The 18009-nt window shown below is 45.7% G+C and overlaps 1 protein-coding gene across 2 annotated transcripts in view; it reads left to right on the top strand.

Annotated features, from left to right (window-relative positions):
* AGAP3 (ArfGAP with GTPase domain, ankyrin repeat and PH domain 3) overlaps window positions 1-18009 on the top strand; it is a 179265-nt gene that overhangs the window by 146943 nt on the left and 14313 nt on the right. For both annotated transcript variants that reach the window (XM_068235247.1, XM_068235246.1), the window contains exons 10-11: window positions 1177-1281; window positions 10384-10507. In XM_068235247.1, the coding sequence (XP_068091348.1) occupies window positions 1177-1281; window positions 10384-10507 (229 nt within the window). The remainder of the gene's footprint in view (window positions 1-1176; window positions 1282-10383; window positions 10508-18009) is intronic.

The raw sequence follows: 18009 nt of genomic DNA, 5'->3' as shown, positions 1-18009 counted from the left end.
AGGGCACCAGACCACCATAGGGGGCTGATAGAAGGCCCAGGTAAGTAAAAACACTCCTCTCCAACTCCCTGCCTTCCCCTCTCATTCCCTGCCTCCCCTTCTCACTACTCACCCACTCCCTGCCTTCCCCATCTCCTCTCCCACTCCCTGCCTTCCCTAACCACTCCTCCCCAACTCCCTGCCTTTCCTTCCCACTCCCTGTCTCCCCACTCTCCCCCAACTCCCTGCCTTCCCTTCCCACTCCCTGTCTTCCCACTCCTCCTCCACTTCCTATCCTCCCTTCCCACTCCCTGTCTTCCCATTCCTCCTCACTCCCTGCCTCCCCTTCCCACTCCTCTCCCACTCCCTGCCTTCCCTAACCACTCCTCTCCCACTCACATTCTCACTCCTCTCCAACTCCCTGCCTTTCCTTCCCACTCCCTGCCCTCCATTCCTACTTCCTGCCTTCCCACTCCCTGCCTTCCCATTCCTCCTCACTCCCTGCCTCCCCTTCCCACTCCATGCCTAACCACTCCTCTCCCACTCCCATTCTCACTCCTCTCCAACTCCCTGACTTTCCTTCCCACTCCCTGCCCTCCATTCCTACTCCCTGCCTTCCCTTCCCACTCCCTGCCTTCCCATTCCTCCTCACTCCCTGCCTCCCCTTCCCACTCCCTGCCTTCCCTAACCACTCCTCTCCCACTCCCATTCTCACTCCTCTCCAACTCCCTGCCTTTTCTTCCCACTCCCTGCCCTCCCTTCCTACTCCCTGCTTTCCCTTCCCACTCCCTGTGTTCCCATTCCTCCTCACTCCTTGCCTCCACTTCCCACTCCTCTCCCACTCCCTTCCGTTCTCACTCCTCCCCAACTCCCTGCCTTCTCTTCCCATTTCTTTCACTCTCCCTGCCTTCCCAACCCATTCCTCCCCTACTCCCTGCCTTCCCTTCCCACTACTCTTCCACTCCCTGCCTTCCCTACCCATTCTTTCCCACTCTCTGCATTCCCTTCCACTGGGTTAGACACGGGATCTGCCTGAGAAATGGAATCCATGAAATGTGTACGTTGCTATGAAGTGATCACAGGAAGTGCCTGCTGTCATAAAAATATGAGGTACATGAAGCCTCTTTCATGCTGTAAAGCGAGATGAAGGAAATGTATCCTTTACTAAACTGTGATATCTTCTGGTTTTATTTTCAGGGCATCCTTCTAAAGAGAAGCGGTAAATCTCTGAACAAGGAATGGAAGAAGAAATATGTGACACTGTGTGACAATGGTGTGCTGACCTACCACCCAAGCCTTCACGTGAGTACCCTCCTGAGCCTTGTGTTCTGAATAAAGGCAGCAAGCATTGGCCCGCTCATGGAGAGGACACTGATGGGCGGGATGCTGGGTATTTGCCTGCTGGTTGACCAGAATAATTAAAAGATCACTATTGTGAATATGGTAACATTTAAAGCGGAATATAACCCTGCATTTCAACTTTGCTCTAAAACATTATTTACAGTATATTATATGCAACCAGCATTTTTTTTTTTACTAGACCAGCATTGGAAGGGTTACACAGTGCTTTAAAGTTCCTGGAGCATTCTGCAGACGCATCCGAAGCTGACATAGATACATTTTGTTTACATAAATGTAACTAAGTGTTGAATGTGACTCATCTCTCTAACTGAGAAGGAGTTGGAGGACAGCCAAAGAGTGTGTAACATTTCTCAATAGATACATTTAACTAAATAGAAAGTAACAATCTGAACTTCTGCATATCCTCCACGAAATTTTAAACCTCGGTGTTTAACCCTTCCAATGCTGGTCTAGTAAAAAAAAAATGCTTTTTGCATATAATATGCTATAAATAATGTTTTAGAGCAAAGTTGAAATGCAGGGTTATATTCCGCTTTAAAACACATGTAAACACATACAAATAAGAAGTATGGTTCTTTCAGAGTTAAACGAGCCATAAAATAATGTTTTCCTAGGTTGCTGCAGCAGTAGATAGTAGAAATCTTACAGAACCAGCAGGTTTTGGACTAGCTCATCTTCTCATGGGGGATTCTCAGGGTTTTCTTCATTTTCAAAAGCACTCAGTGAATGGCAGTTGCACCATCCTACTGCCAAAGAAATGTGCAGGGAGGCTGTCCAGCTTCTCTGTATAAATACTTTTTTTGGAAGTGTCCTTATAAAGAATGAAGGCCAAGCTGAGAATCCCCATGAGGAGATGGACTAGTCCAAAACCTGTCGGTTCTGTCAGATTTCTACCATCTACTGCTGCAGCAACATAGGAAAAAATTATTTTATGGCTCATTTTAAGCAACAGGAACGTAGGAGAAAAGTAATTTATGGCTCATTTTACTCTGGAAGAAACGCACTTCTTATTTGTGTGTCTTTAACCACTTAAGCCCAACTGGACAAAAATTTTCGTCCAGTTGGGCTGCGCGCACTCCCGCGGGTCGCGCGCGCTCCCGCGCCCCCCCCTGTGCGCGCCCCCGCTGCTGGCCGCTAGCCCACCGATCAGTGAAAGGGATTATAAATCCCTTTCGCTGATCGGACCTCCCCGGAGAAAAGCCGACAGCGTCTCTTCAGACGCTGCGGCTTTTCTGAGCTCTGGTCTCCTTTCTTCTGCCTGAGAGCGAGATCGATCGCTCCCAGGACTTTTTGATTCTGGCCATCTTGTGGCCAAATAGCAAATTACACCCAAAACACACTTGGTAATAAATAAATATATTTAAATACGTTAAAAAACCCCTGTTTACCTCCCACACCAAAAAATACCCACATACAAGTTTAAATTAAAAAAAAAAACAAATTACAATAAAAAAAAACAAAAAAAAAAACACATAAATAGTTACCTAAGGGTCTGAACTTTTTAAATATGCATGTCAAAGGAGTATATTAATATGATTTAATAAATTATGGGCTTCTAAATAGTGATGGACGCAAAACGGAAAAAATGCACCTTTATTTACAAATAAAATATTGTCGCCATACATTGTGATAGGGACATAATTTTAACGGTGTAATACCCGGGGCATATGGGCAAATACAATACGTGAGTTTTAATTATGGAGGCATGTATTATTTTAAAACTATAATGGCTGAAAACTGAGAAATAATGAATTTTTTCAGTTTTTTTCTTATTCTTCCTGTTAAAATGCATTTACAGTAAAGTGCCTCTTAGCAAAATGTACCACCCACAGAAAGCCTAATTGGTGGCGGAAAAAACAAGATATAGATCAATTCATTGTGATGAGTAGTGATAAAGTTATTGGCAAATGAATGGGAGGTGAAAGTTGCTCGGATGTAAAAAAATTTCAACCCTTCGGGCTTAAGTGGTTAAATGTATTTTTAAGAGACACTGAAGCGAAAAAAAAAATATGATATAGTGAATTGGTTGTGTACTATGAATAATTACTAGAAGATTAGCAGCAAAGAAAATATTCTCATATTTTTATTTTTTCAGGTATATAGTGTTTTTTATAACATCGCATCATTCTCTAATATGTGCAGATTACACAACACTCAGCATTCAAAATGATTATTTCAGAGCAGTCTGTGAACTAATGACCTCTCCTCTAGCAGAGAAAAAGTAAACAGTTGAGATAATAAAAGTCAGAAGACAGCCCTCTCCAAGACTTGAAAGTCGTAGAGCTTAATGGCTTTTTTGCATAGAGATAACAACTGGAGTTTCCTAACTCTTCCTGTACTGAAAACAATTAGACTGATGTATCTGATCTTAATGTTTTATTTCTTAGCTGTACTACACATACAAATCATAATATCATCATTTTTTTTTCGCTTCAATGTCTCTTTAAATTGTACAATTTTTCATGATCTTGGTCCAAAAGTACCATTTGCAATGAACCCCGCAGGCCTCCTTTTCATTGTTGCTGGGAGCTTCTGGACACAAGGAGACCACCCCTCTTCAGACAGTCCACACAATTCAAATAAAGTCCAGGGCTCAACCATATAATGCTTTTAGCAAACAAATCTTTGTTTATTTCATAGCAGTATGTACAGGTATTACAACAGCACGGTCAGCCCTGGGCCGCTCATGAGATAAGGGCAGGCAGGTTCCCCAGGTGGCGGAAGTGTGGGTGGGTGCCGAGCTGGAGGGATTAGCAGCCAGGATGGGGGAGCAGTGGTGGGAAGGGGGTCAGAGCCCCCCTCCCTCCCTCACCTGGGGCTCCCCCTCCAGCTAATTGGGCAGCATTTCTATCAGGCAGCGAGCAGGGAAAGCAATGACTCACCTGCTTACGTTCCACCGCTACCGTCACTTCCTGCAATGCCGCCCACTGTACCACTGCTGTGCCCGCTGCTCCCCCTCCCTGGCTGCTAGACCCTCCAGGCTACCTATACTGGGGGCAATTATACTACCAATCGGGGGGGGGGGGGGGGGGATCCTCACAAGTTTGCCTCAGGTGGCAAAAAGTCTAGAACCAGCCCTGAATACCGTGTTTTGGGCTAGTCTTGCCCTTTCTTAAATTCCATACTCATCTTGCTGGGACCAGGGTTTTATGGGGACTGCAGATGCTGAGGGGAGTGGCCAATATACATACAAACGATCGTTAACCTTCCACAATTAAAACACACTCACAGCAAGTTCATTCTCTAGTAGTAGTAACAAAAAAAAAACTGGGTTGCAAAATTGTATTTAGTTGCATAAATGGAGGTTAGTAGCTTTTAAAATGGATTGTACGCAACAACATTCTGTACTGGACCATTTCAGTCCCCTTTGGATTTCTTTCCCCTTTCGTTTACAAACAGTTTATCGCAGCTAGCAGGCTAATCACGGAGGGGCAGGGAACGATCGCGCATGCACGCGCCCGTTCCATGGGAAACTGCAGCTCCAGGACTTGACGCCAGTTGGCGTTAGGCGGTCCTGGGGCTACCACCGCGTTCACGCCCATTGGCGTGACACGGTCGTTAGGTAGTTAAACATACAGCCCATCTCCTCATGGGAGGGGGGGGTTCTAAGGGTTTTCTTTATTTTCAAAGGCACTTAGTGAGTGGCAGTTTCTCCGTCCAACTGCCAAAGAAGTGTACGGTGAGCAGGGAGGCTGGCCAACATCTTTGTATAAATCCTTTTTAGGGAGTGTCTTTATAGAGAATAAAGGCTAGGCTGAGAATCCCCCCCATGAAGAGATGGACTAGTCTAAAACCTGTCGGTTCCGTCAGATTTCTACTACTTACTGTAAGTGACAGCAACATGGGAGAAAAGTAATTTATGGCCCATTTTACTCTGGAAGAAATCTACTTCTTATGTGTATGTATTTACATATATTTTAACCTCCTGGGCGATACAATAATATCGCCAGGGGGCGGCGCAGCACTTTTAAAAATTTTTTTTAATCATGTAGCTAGCCCAGCGCTAGCTACATGATAGCCGCTGTGCAGCGGCATCCCCCCACCCCCTCCGATCGCAACAGGAAATCCCGTTCAGAATGGGATTTCCTGTTTGGCTTCCCCCGTCGCCATGGCGACAATCGGGATGACGTCAACAACGTCAGAGGGACTCCCGATCGGGTGCTCAGCGCTGCCCGGCACTGATTGGCCCCGGGGCGATTGGTATATACACGCAGCTAGCAAAGTGGTAGCTGCGTGTAACAAAAAAAAAATTATGCAAATTGGCCCACCAGGGCCTGAGAAATCCTCTGAGGCGGTTTACCCTGAGCTCAGTTCGGAATTATCGCCCAGAGGGTTGAATTTTACCATTTTTCGTGATAGTGGTTCTTTAAGTTGGCACCAGTAACGTCAATGCAATTGTGAATCTGTTACTCTGAAAATTCGTGGTACCACCTGAAGTTTGAGGCTATTCTTGCGAGACCGCCAGAGGCTTTCTCTTATCCCTAACCACCACCAACCCTCATCTCGACAGCATTCTGCTCTCTCTTGGTAGCATTATTCCCATCTCTGTACCTCTCCATACCACCCTGCATTCACAAAACCTAACTCGCTGTCACTGTCTGCCAGTTACAGCCTACTAACCCACCTTTACTCCACTGCCACTACGTCATGTTATATGGAGTGTGAATTAAAGGAACTCCATCAAACCAAGTGTTCCAAAATGACAATGAACAAATAATGTCTAAGTAGCTGTGTAAACATTTTCCTACTTTTCATGTTAAATATCAGAGGCAAAAGCTGTAATTCATTGTGTGTAGATTTTAGCTTCGTTTGGAATATCTCATTTGCAGAGGTATGAATCTGTAAGAATCTCTGCAACCTGACATGCTAAGAACAGTGTAATATTGAAGCAGATTACCTACAGGCTTTTGTTTTCATATATCAGGTTTCACACACACAATTACAGATGTTTATGTTGCACATGAGATACATTTCCTCTGCTCTCTGTGAGAGAAAGCTCTGCCTGTCTCTGACTGAGCTCTCTGCACACACAGAGTTAATGATGCACTGTGAAGGTAATCCCCCCTCCCCTCATGGCTGAGTCTGCCATCAGAATTTCAGCAGACTGCCATCAGAAAAATGTGAAAGGGATTAGATAACCGTAAACAGAGAGATAAGGGTTCAGATGTATCCACCAACACTTAGCAGCACTTCCCAAACATTTCCTATCTCAATTGAAAAAAAAATGTCAATTGATAGTGTCCCTTTAAGGTAGCCATACATCTCCAGTAGCTATGATAGGCAGATTCGAACAAGAGACAAATCACTCTGTGATCTAATCTGATAAGAGAGCAGCAGTTTATACAGAAAAGGCCGATTCCCAATCAGTTTCATGCTGAAATTGATCGGGAATCGGCCTTGTTTGCTGCATCTGCCGCCTCACCTCTGCCTACTTAACCACTTGCCGACCGCACGCTTATACCGTGCGTCGGCAAAGTGGCAGCTGCAGGACCAGCGACGCAGTATTGCGTCGCCAGCTGCAGGCTGATTAATCAGGAAACAGCCGCTCGCGCGAGCGGCTGCTTCCTGTCAATTCACGGCGGGGGGCTCCGTGAATAGCCTGCGGGCCGCCGATGGCGGCTCGCAGGCTAAATGTAAACACAAGCAGAAATAATCCGCTTTGTTTACATTGTACGGCGCTGCTGCAGATCGGCGATCCCCGGCCAATCAGCGGCCGGGGATCGCCGCCATGTGACAGGGGACAGCCTGTCACTGGCTGCACAGGACGGATAGCGTCCTGTGCAGCGCGGTCACCAGGGGGGGCCAGGTAGGAGAAGGAGGGGGAGGATTTCGCCGCGGAGGGGGGCTTTGAGGTGCCCCCCCCCCCCCCCCGCAACACCCGGCAGGCAGGAGCGATCAGACCCCCCCAGCACATCATCCCCCTAGTGGGGAAAAAAGGGGGGCGATCTGGTTGCTCTGATCTGTGCTGGGGGCTGCAGAGCCCACCCAGCACAGATCAGCTAAAACAGCGCTGGTCCTTAAGGGGGGGTAAAGGGTGGGTCCTCAAGTCGTTAAAGAGAATCTGTACTCTAAAATTCTTCTAAAAAGCATACCATTCTATTCATTATGTTCTCCTGGGCCCCTCTGTGCTGTTTCTGCCACTCCCTGCTGCAATCTTGGCTTGTAATTGCCATTTTTATGCAGTGTTTACAAAAAAAAGACATGGCTTCTAACCAGCTTGTGATGGGCTGAGAGGAGCTCAGTCTGTGACTCACACAGAGCCTGCAGGGGGTGTGGAGAGGGTGTGTATAGCTTCTATCCCATCACAAGCAGACCAGCACATTCCTGCCTGAGTGCCTGAGCCCAACAAAGCCATCAGAGGAAAGAAGATTAGATTATATAACAGAGATAATACAGACACTGTGCAACTAGAAAATGCTGCAGTAATCCAGACCACATTAGAACAGGTATAGGAACTTATGGGATAGAAGAAATAAGGCTGAACATTTTGTTACAGAGTCTAATGTGTAATGAGGCTGGCCCAGTACTATATACATTACCTGTCCGCTGCTTGTCCTCCAATGGCCCCGGTTGCACACCTCGCTCCACACACGCGCCCCACGTGTCTTCGAGTGTACACACGGGAGCATGTGTGACATCACACATGGAGCGAGGAATGCCCCCGTGGCCAGTGGAGGACAAGCAGCGGACAGGTAATGTATTTAGCACTGGGCATCATTGAGGTACATTACACATTAGGGGGGACAGCGTTGTGGGTCTTGTCGCTAGTTCAAATATCGTTTGCCGTTAACGTCACACACACACACGATCGAGCAAGTCGCCCCTACATCTTGCAGCATGTCCGATCAATTTGTTGACCGTATGTAATGGCTTATTAATGTCATGTGTTGTATTGTGATGGGATATTCAGTACATTGTATGGTAAGCAGGCAGTTTTGGTGTTAGGTTGTATAGAGATGCAGGCTTTACACTGGTAGGACAGATACAGCAGATACAGCGCAGTGTGCGGGATGGCAGCCCAGCTCTCCGCCAGATTTGGAAATTCCTCGTCTTGTGTTAATTGTCTGCTTGGCATCAATTAGATTGTTTAGAGAAGTTAATTGATGTGTGATAATGATGAGTGTTAATAGCTCTGAGCAGGAAATGAGAAGCACTAATTAGTGGCCGGGGGGGAGGAAGGCAGCAGTCACAGATCCGCACAAAATGTTTTTGTTTTGCTCCATCCTTTACCGTTCTTACTAATCCAGCTCCACTCTGTCCCATTTCACTGATCCATCTCCATCTTGTCTATTCTCACTGATCCAGCTCCACCTTGCCCCATCTCACTGATTCAGCTCCACTCTGTACTTTTCCCATTTGTCCAGCTCTACGAGGGCCCTTTCTCACTGATTCAGCTCCACATCGTCCATTCTCACTGATCCAGCTCTACCTTGCCTCATCTCGCTGATCCAGCTCTACCTTGTCCCTTCTCACTGGTCCAGCTTCACCTTTTCCCTTCTCACTGATCCAGCTCCACCTTTTCCCTTCTCACTGATCCAGCTCCACCTTTTCCCTTCTCACTGATCCAGCTCCACCTTGTCCATTCTCACTGATCCAGCTCTACCTTGTCCCATCTCAGTGATCCAGTTCTACCTTGTCTCAGCGCGGTGATCCAGCTCTACTTTGTCCCATCTCACTGATCCAGCTCCACCCTGTTCCTTTCTTATTCATGCAACTTCACCCTATGCTTATCCCATTTGTCCAGCTCCACCTTCACCCTTTCTCACTGATCCAGCTTCACTTTATCCCATCTTACTGATCCAGCTACACTGTCTCCCTTCTCACTGATCCAACTCCATCTTGTCCACTCTCACTGATCCAGCTCCACCTTTTCCCATCTCCGTGATCCAGCTCCACCTTGTCTCAGCTCAATGATCCAACTCCATCCTGTTTCTTTCTCATTTATACAGCTCCACCATGTCTCTATCTCACTTATCCAGTTCCACACTGTTACTTTCCCATTTACCTGGCTCCACATCATCCCTTTCTCATTCATCCAACTCCACGCTGTCACCCTGTTCTCACTGACCTTATCCCTTTCTCATCCACCCTGTACCTCTGTAATTCATCCAGCTCCACGCTGTCCCTTTTTCTTAATTATTCAGCTCCACCCTGCCACACTGTCCCATTCTTTCTGATCCAGTTTCTCCTTGTTCCTTTTGCACTGATCCAGCTCCACCTTGTCCTTTTTTTTCGCTATTGCCCTCTACTCTATTCGCTGATCCAATTCCTTTCTGTACTGCTCACAAAAGCTCCATGATACTTCGGTTTCACTGATCCAGCTCCACCATATTCCCTTATTACTGATCCAGTTCCTTTCTGAACCTATTCCAATTTATCCAGCTACATGTTATTTACGTCTCTCTAGCTGACCGTTTTATTTATTTGTTGTGTGGTACATCTCCTCACTGATCCAGCTACATTCTTCATCCTTCTCACAGCTCCAGTTCTGCTGTGTAACTTTTTCACTGAACCAGCTCTGCCTTATTTCCTTCTCAGTGATTTAGCTGCATTAAGTTCCCTTCTCATTGATCATCACACTGGCTTTCTCACTGATCCATCATCACTCTGTGCCCAACTGACATATTCAGCTCCATTTTGTGCTCTTCCTACTGCTTCAGCTTCAATCTCCTAGTTGATCCTGGTTTGCTCTCTGCCTTTCCAATTTATCCAGCCCCCCCCCCTGTATCCTTCTCACTGATACAACTCCACCCTGTGCCTTTTCCACTGATCCAGCTGTGCCCTGTACTTTTCCCACTGATCCAACTTTACCATGTACAGTATATTCCTCACCAATCCAGTTGAGTATGTACAGCCTCCAATATGGGTGTGTAGATGTAAAGTGCCACTATTCTATGCACACGCCTACATGCTGTGTATGCAATGTTATGGTTGTATATGACGCCACTGCTTATGTTTGTCTGCCTGGAATAAATACAACGTCCTGAGTATATTTGTGTTCCCAGGAAATTATGATCATTGCTGTTTTTTTTCTTTTTCCAGGATTATATGCAAAATATTCATGGGAAGCAGATCGATCTTCTTCGAACTACGGTGAAGATTCCAGGAAAAAGGCCACCTAGGGCGATAAGCACAGCCCCCAACAGCCAGCTTCCTGGCCAGTCAGGTGAGACCTCTAACTCCACCCCCTGTCTCCTCACACACTGGCAACACTGCATCCCCACCATCCACATCACTGGGGCTGCTCCATATTACAACTTGTAGCCATACATTACACCCTCTGTCTCCTCACACACAGGTGATTCTACTACAACCCTCTGTCTCCTCACACACACACACACACAGAGGTGACACTGTACTATAACCTTCTGTCTCCTTACACACACAGGTGACACTGTTCTACAACCCTCTGTCTCCTCACACACACAGGTGACTGTACTACAGCCCTCTGTCTCCTCACACACAGGTGACACTATACTGCACCCTCTGTCTCCTCACACACAGGTGACACTATACTGCACCCTCTGTCTCCTCACACACACAGGTGACTCTGTACTACAACCCTCTGTCTCCTCACACACAGGTGACACTATACTGCACCCTCTGTCTCCTCACACACACAGGTGACTCTGTACTACAACCCTCTGTCTTCTCACACACAGGTGACACTATACTGCACCCTCTGTCTCCTCACACACACAGGTGACTCTGTACTACAACCCTATGTCTCCTCACATAGGTAACTCTGTACTGCAACCCTCTGTCTTCTCACACATAGGTGACTTTGTACTACAACCCTCTGTCTCCTCACACACAGGTGACACTGTACTACACTCTCTGTCTCACAGACAGATGACACTATACCACACCCTCTGTCTCCTCACACACAGGTGACACTATACTGCACCCTCTATCTCCTCACACACACAGGTGACTCTGTACTACACCCTCTGTCTCCTCACACACAGGTGACTCTGTACTACAACCCTCTGTCTTCTCACACACAGGTGACTTTGTACTACAACCCTCTGTCTCCTCACACACAGGTGACACTGTACTACACCCTCTCTCACACACAGATGACACTATACATTAGTATAGTTAACCAACTGTTAACCAATTCGATCAGATTGATGAGATTGATCAATTTTTCAGACGATCGATAGTCCTCGGGATTGTATCAATAATGGGCACCATTACACTAACGTCACTACCGTCTACTGCTAATTCTACACTCTTCTATTTCTATGTACACTCTGTATAAACACACACACACACCACACACACACCACACACACAGTGACTCAGTGCCAAACGCATGCAGTGACACTGTTGCCCATCCACCTCCTGTCAGTGTGTGTGTTGCACACTTGTCCGCCTCCTGTCAGTGTGTGTGTTTGTGTTGCACACTCGTCCGCCTCCTGTCAGTGTGTGTGTGTGTGTGTGTGTGTGTGTGTGTGTGTGTGTGTGTGTGTGTGTGTGTGTGTGTGTGTGTGTGTGTGTTGCACACTCGTTCATCTACTGTCTGTGTGTGTTGCACACTCATTCATCTCCTGTCAGTGTGTGTGTGTGTGTGTGTGTGTGTGTGTGTGTGTGTGTGTGTGTGTGTGTGTGTGTGTGTGTGTGTGTGTGTGTGTGTGTGTGTGTTGCACACTCGTCCTTCCCCTGTCGGTGTGTGTGTGTGTGTTGCACACTCGTCCGTCTCCTGTCAGTGTGTATGTGTGTTGCACACTCGTCAGTCTCCTGTCAGTGTGTGTGTGTGTTGCACACTTGTCCGCCTCCTGTCAGTGTGTGTGTGTTGCACACTCATCTGTCTCCGGTCAGTAGGTTGCACACTCGTACGTCTCCTGTCAGTGTGTGTTGCACACTCGTATGTCTCCTGTCAGTGTGTGTGTGTTGCATATTCATCCCTCTCCTGTCAGTGTGTGTGTTTTGTACACTCGTCCGCCTCCTGTCAGTGTGTGTGTGTGTGTGTGTGTGTGTGTGTGTGTGTGTGTGTGTGTGTGTGTGTGTGTGTGTGTGTGTGTGTGTGTGTGTGTGTGTTAAACACTCATCAGTCTCCTGTCAGTGTGTGTGTGTGTGTGTGTTGTACACTCTTCAGTCTCCTGTGTGTGTGTGTGTTGCACACTCGTCCATCTCCTGACAGTGTGTGTGTGTGTGTGTTGCACACTCGTCCATCTCCTGACAGTGTGTGTATGTGTTGCACACTCGTCCCTCTCCTGTCAGTGTGTCGCTGTCTCGGTCAGCGCTGTTGCTTTTGTGTCTAGCAATGTGTGGCTTGTGATATGCTGTGCAGGCATCTCGGAATGGCGAGAGCGCAGTGCATGTAAAGTGCTGGTCCCCAGTCGCGGGGTCTCGCCCCTCCCCCTCTCTCGTTCTCTGATGCAGGATGTGAACAGCTCGTTATGTCTGTGTCTTGTAATTACATTACCCGCCGCTTTATGCAGAATTATTCTCCCAGGACTAATTGATGGCACATGTTTAATTCATTAATCATTAGCATCAAATTCGACAATTACACAGGCGCTGATTGTACAATCTAGAGTATAATGAGGTCCCATTACCTGACAGCATCAGACTCCCTCCCATATGTTTGCCACCAGACGCCCCATCACCCTGTTTAACCCCTTCCTCTACTTACTGCTCATTGCACTGACAGTTCCAAAATCCAGCTCGATATGCTCGGAAGATGTCAACTAACTCATCCTCCTCTTCACAGTAACACCCTCCCCCTTCCACTCTTATATCCCACCATATCTTTCCTATAGCTCCTCCCACTCTACCTATAGCTCATCGTATTCTATCCATAATGCCTTCCACTACAGCCATAACACCTCACGCCAGACATATAACTCCTCCCACTGCATCTAAACTCATTCTGAATTTACTGTACCTCTAGCTTATTTTCTTACAATTATAACTCCTGCAGCATCTATAGCTCATTGTATTATAGCCATAATTCCTCCCACTGTACTTATAATTTCCTCTACTAGACCTATAACCCCTCCCAATGTACCTAGAAATCCTTCTGCTTGGCCTATAACTCCTCCCACTGTACCTACAATTGCTTCTGCTAGACCAGGGGTCAGGAACCTTTTTGGCTGAGAGAGCCATAAACACCACATATTTTAAAATGTATTTTCCTGAGAGCCATACAATATGTTTCAAACTGGGACAGTGTGCATACACAGCAGAGGGCTCACGTCCCTGTTGCTATGGAGATGTGTATACAGACACATCTTCAGCTTCTCTTGGGTTTCAGCAACATCAGCAATTTCCCCGAGAGCCAGACAGGAGAAATACCGACTAACAGCTTGTACAATTAGCTAGCTGACTTGGGGGTTGATTCACTTTGTAGGACGAAATCCCACACTTTGGCCCAATAGGCTGCCTGTCAAGTGACAGATAGCCTTATTGGGCCAATCAAAGTGCAGGGATCTCGTCCTACAAAGTCACTGGACCTGACAGGGTCCGCAGTGGGACAATTGGAGCTGATGTTAGTTGTGGGAGAGTGTGACTAAGTTAGTAGTGCATTACTTGGGCTGCCACACTAATCTGCGCTGCTTAGTGAATCAACCTCTACTGACTTGTCTTTGAGCCAGATGCAGCCATCAAAAGAGCCACATCTGGCTCCCGAGCCATAGGTTCCCTACCCCTGTGCTAGACCTTTACCTCCTCCCACTGTAGCTATAATTTCTTCTACTAGACCTATAACTCCTCCCACTGTACTTATATTTGTTTCTGCTAGAACTGTAACGCCTCGCAAGTTTACCTATAATTTCTACTAGACCTATAACTCCTCCTACCGTATCTATAATTTTTTTCCTGCTAGACCTATAACTCCTTCCACTGTACCTATTATTGCTTCTGCTAGGCCTATTACTCCTCCAACTCTATAATTTCTTTTGCTAGACCTATTACTCCTCCCACTGTACCTACAATTGCTTCTGCTAGGCCTATTACTCCTCCCACTGTATAATTTATTTTGCTAGACCTGTTACTCCTCCCACTGTACCTATAAATCTTTCTGCTAGACCTATAACTCCTCCCACTGCACCTATAATAGCTTCTTCTAGACTTATAACCCCTCCCACTATGCCTATAATTGCTTCTACTAGACCTATGACTCCTCCCACAATACATGTAATTGCTTCTTCTAGACCTATAACCCCCTCCCACTATGACTATAATTGCTTCTACTAGACCTTTAACTCCTCCTACTATACCTATAATTGCTTCTTCTAGACCTAAAGCTCCTCCCAGTATACCTATAAATGCTTCTGCTAGATCTATAACTTCTCCCACTCTATAATTTCTTCTCTCAGACCTATTACTCCTCCCACTGTACCTACAATTGTTTCTGCTAGGCCTATTACTCCTCCCACTGTATAATTTATTTTGCTAGACCTGTTACTCCTCCCACTGTACCTATAAATCTTTCTGCTAGACCTATAACTCCTCCCACTGTACCTATAATTTATTCTACTAGCCCTATAACTCCTCCCACTTCACCTGTAATTGCTTCTGCTAGCCCTATAACTCCTCCCACTTTACTCAATTGCTTCTGCTACACCTATAACCCCTCCCACTGTACCTATAATAGCTACTGCTAGACCTATAACTCCTCCTACTTTACCTATAAGTGCTTCTGCTAGACCTATAACTCCTACCACTTTACCTATAAGTGCTTCTGCTAGACCTATAACTCCTACCACTTTACCTATAATTGCTTCTGTTAAACCTATAACTCTACCCACTTTACTTACAATTGCGTCTGCTAGACCTATAACTCCTCCCACTTTACATATAATTGCTTCAGTTAGACCTATAACTCCTCCCACTTTAACTATAATTTATTTGACCCTAACCCCTTTTGCTGTGGTCACAGTAACACCTGGGAGAAGTTGTTCCCCGATAGGCAAACGTTGGGATTCTCATTTTAGTAGCTTGATTAATTTACAAACCATGCTCTTCCTCAAAACAGCCAATAGATGTAGTCAGGAAGGTATCAACCACAAATGGTCTGGCAAGAAGCTTTGGAAACGGCAACAAGAAGAATCCCGGATTCTGCAGAATATTCTGGAAATGTGCCACCTCAGTGTGTAATATCCTCAGCAGTCTCACAGGAAGGTTATCAGGTGAATGCTTCGGGCTCCAAGGCTTGGCGAGGAAGCTGACCGTCCAGTTCCCGCATTGTTCCTTTTTGCTGGTGCGCAGAGAACGAGCCATTCATGACCTCCTCAAACCGTGCTGTCCATAGAGCTTCTCTCATTCGTGTCTTTCACTTTATGTCTGGGAAAGCAGCGTGTGAGGGAGAGTTCCCTCTTGATGTCTACATCCATATCCCCATCTCTCTTCCATTAGCTGCGGTGAGGCAGAGGCCCCTCTTTCTATTCATATGGTCTCTTATCATGCTGGGATTTTTTTTTTTTTACAATTTTCAGATGATGAGAAGAGAAGGTGCCTTAACTGGCTTGTTCCTCCATTATTGCCTACAAGAGAGAGTTATTTCCATATGTCTACCTCTTTTTTTTTTCCTCACTCTCTCTTCCACTTCCTGCTGGTGATTTGAGAAGGAGTCACCACTGGTTCTTCCACCTCTAGTCCCTGTGAGGGAGAGATCTTTTTTTCAAGTGCATCTTATTTTTTTCACTCTCTTCCACTTTCTGTTGGAGAGATGAGAAAGTGCCTTGGGTGTTTTTTCCTCCTCTGGTGCCTACAAGGCAGAGTTCTCTTCAACGTCTACATTTCTTCTTGCCTTTTGCTTCTCCACTTCCTGTTGGTAGGATGAGAAAGTGCCATGGGTGGATCTTCCTCCTCTGTTGCCTGCCAGGCAGAGTTCTCTTCAACGTCTACATCTCTTCTTGCCTTTCGCTTCTCCTCCACTTCCTGTTGGTAGGATGAGAAGGTGCCATAAGTGGTTCTTCCTCCTCTGGTGCCTGCAAGGGCAGAGTTCTCTCCAATGTCTACATCTCTTCTTACATTTTGCTTCTTCTTCACTTCCTGTTGGTAGGATGAGAAGGTGCCATGAGTGGTTCTTCCTTGCGATGCAGAGTTCTCTCCAATGTCTACATTTCTTCTCCTCCACTTCCTGTTGGTAGGATGAGAAGGTACCATGGGTAGTCTCATAATATTTTGTGTAACCCCTTCTATTCTGTAAAACCTTTTCTGTTATTCCGTGTAACTTGTTACTGTTCTGTATGCCCCCTCCTGCTAATCTGTACACTCCCACTGTTCTCTATATTCCTCCTACACTCCAGTATTTTGTATAACTCTTCCAAGTACTCAATTTAATCCCTCCTATTATTTTGTAGCATTCTCCTCCCCCTGTCCTGTACAATTCCTTCTCTTCTGTACATCCCCTCCTAGTCTGGAATCCCCTTCTATTGTGCTGTGCATCCAACCTATCCTATTTCTCTGTATAACCGTCATGCGTTATAATCTTGCCTACTATTTTTATAACTCCTCCCATTTTTCAGTTAACTCCTCCTTTGTTGTATAAACCAGCTCTTATTTTCCTCTGTAACCCCTCTTAATCAGTATAAACCCTCTTACTATTCTGTATAATCCTTTCTCCAGTTTTGTTAAACAACTCCTACTGTTTTGTTTGACCCTTATTATCAGTTTGTATAAACCGCCTCCTGATGCCGTTTAACCCACTGTGTAATACTTTATCCCTCCTGCTTCTCTGTATAACCCCTCCTATTATACAAAGAAACCCCTCCTTTGTTATGTACTTCCCCTAACTCTTATAGTGAACCAGAGACGAAGCACCCTCATGTATTTCACCATATATATCAGTGGGAACATTCAAGAAAATGCCTACTTTGCTCTCTGTTTCATTCTTCACTGTTCAGCCTGCTTGTTACCAGCCTATATATAATCCCTGACTGAGCATTCAGTCTGGCTTTGCTACGGAATGATTATAGCTGAGTCTGTCTTCTCTGATGCCTTTTCAAGCCCAAGCCTGCCCCCTTGTGGCTCTGCTATAATGACTCAGCTATAATGATTCCTTAGCAAAGCCAGAGTGAATGCTCAATCTGGGATTTTATCAGGGCTGATAAGAAGCAGGCTAAGCAGTGAAGAATGAAACAGAGAGCAGTGTAGGCATTTTCTCTAATGTTCCCACTGATATATATGGTAAAATACATGAGGGTGCTTCGTCTCTGGTTCACTTTAAGTATAACTATCCAGTATGACTCATCCTGTTGATTTTGTTTAACCCTACCATTACTGAATAAAACTCCTCCTATTAGTCTCCCCATATCTTAGTATAACACCTCTTATTATCCTGTAAAAACCCTCCTTTTTACCTGTATACCCTCACCTAATCCTTCTAACTCCTTAAGGGACAACTATTGCAAAAAATTGTAAAACTTAAATACATGTAAAATGTAGGTTTCTCCCAGAGTAAAATGAACCATAAATTACTTTTCTCCTGTGTTGCTGTTGTTTATAGTAGATAGTAAAAAATCTGAGAGATAAGAGGTTTTGGACTAGTCCATCTCCTCTTAGTGGATTTTCAGGTATTTCTTCTTTTACAAAGCCCTTACCAAACAGCAGTTACTCAGTCCAATTGCTGGAATAGTATGTAAATAGGAAGGCTGGCTGACATCTTTATACAGATCCTTTCCAGGAAGAGCTGTTAAAACGAATAAAGGAAATACT

The sequence above is a fragment of the Hyperolius riggenbachi genome, chromosome 5 (assembly GCF_040937935.1).
Source record: "Hyperolius riggenbachi isolate aHypRig1 chromosome 5, aHypRig1.pri, whole genome shotgun sequence".
NCBI lineage: Eukaryota > Metazoa > Chordata > Amphibia > Anura > Hyperoliidae > Hyperolius > Hyperolius riggenbachi.
This window is presented reverse-complemented; position numbering and strand designations above follow the sequence as displayed.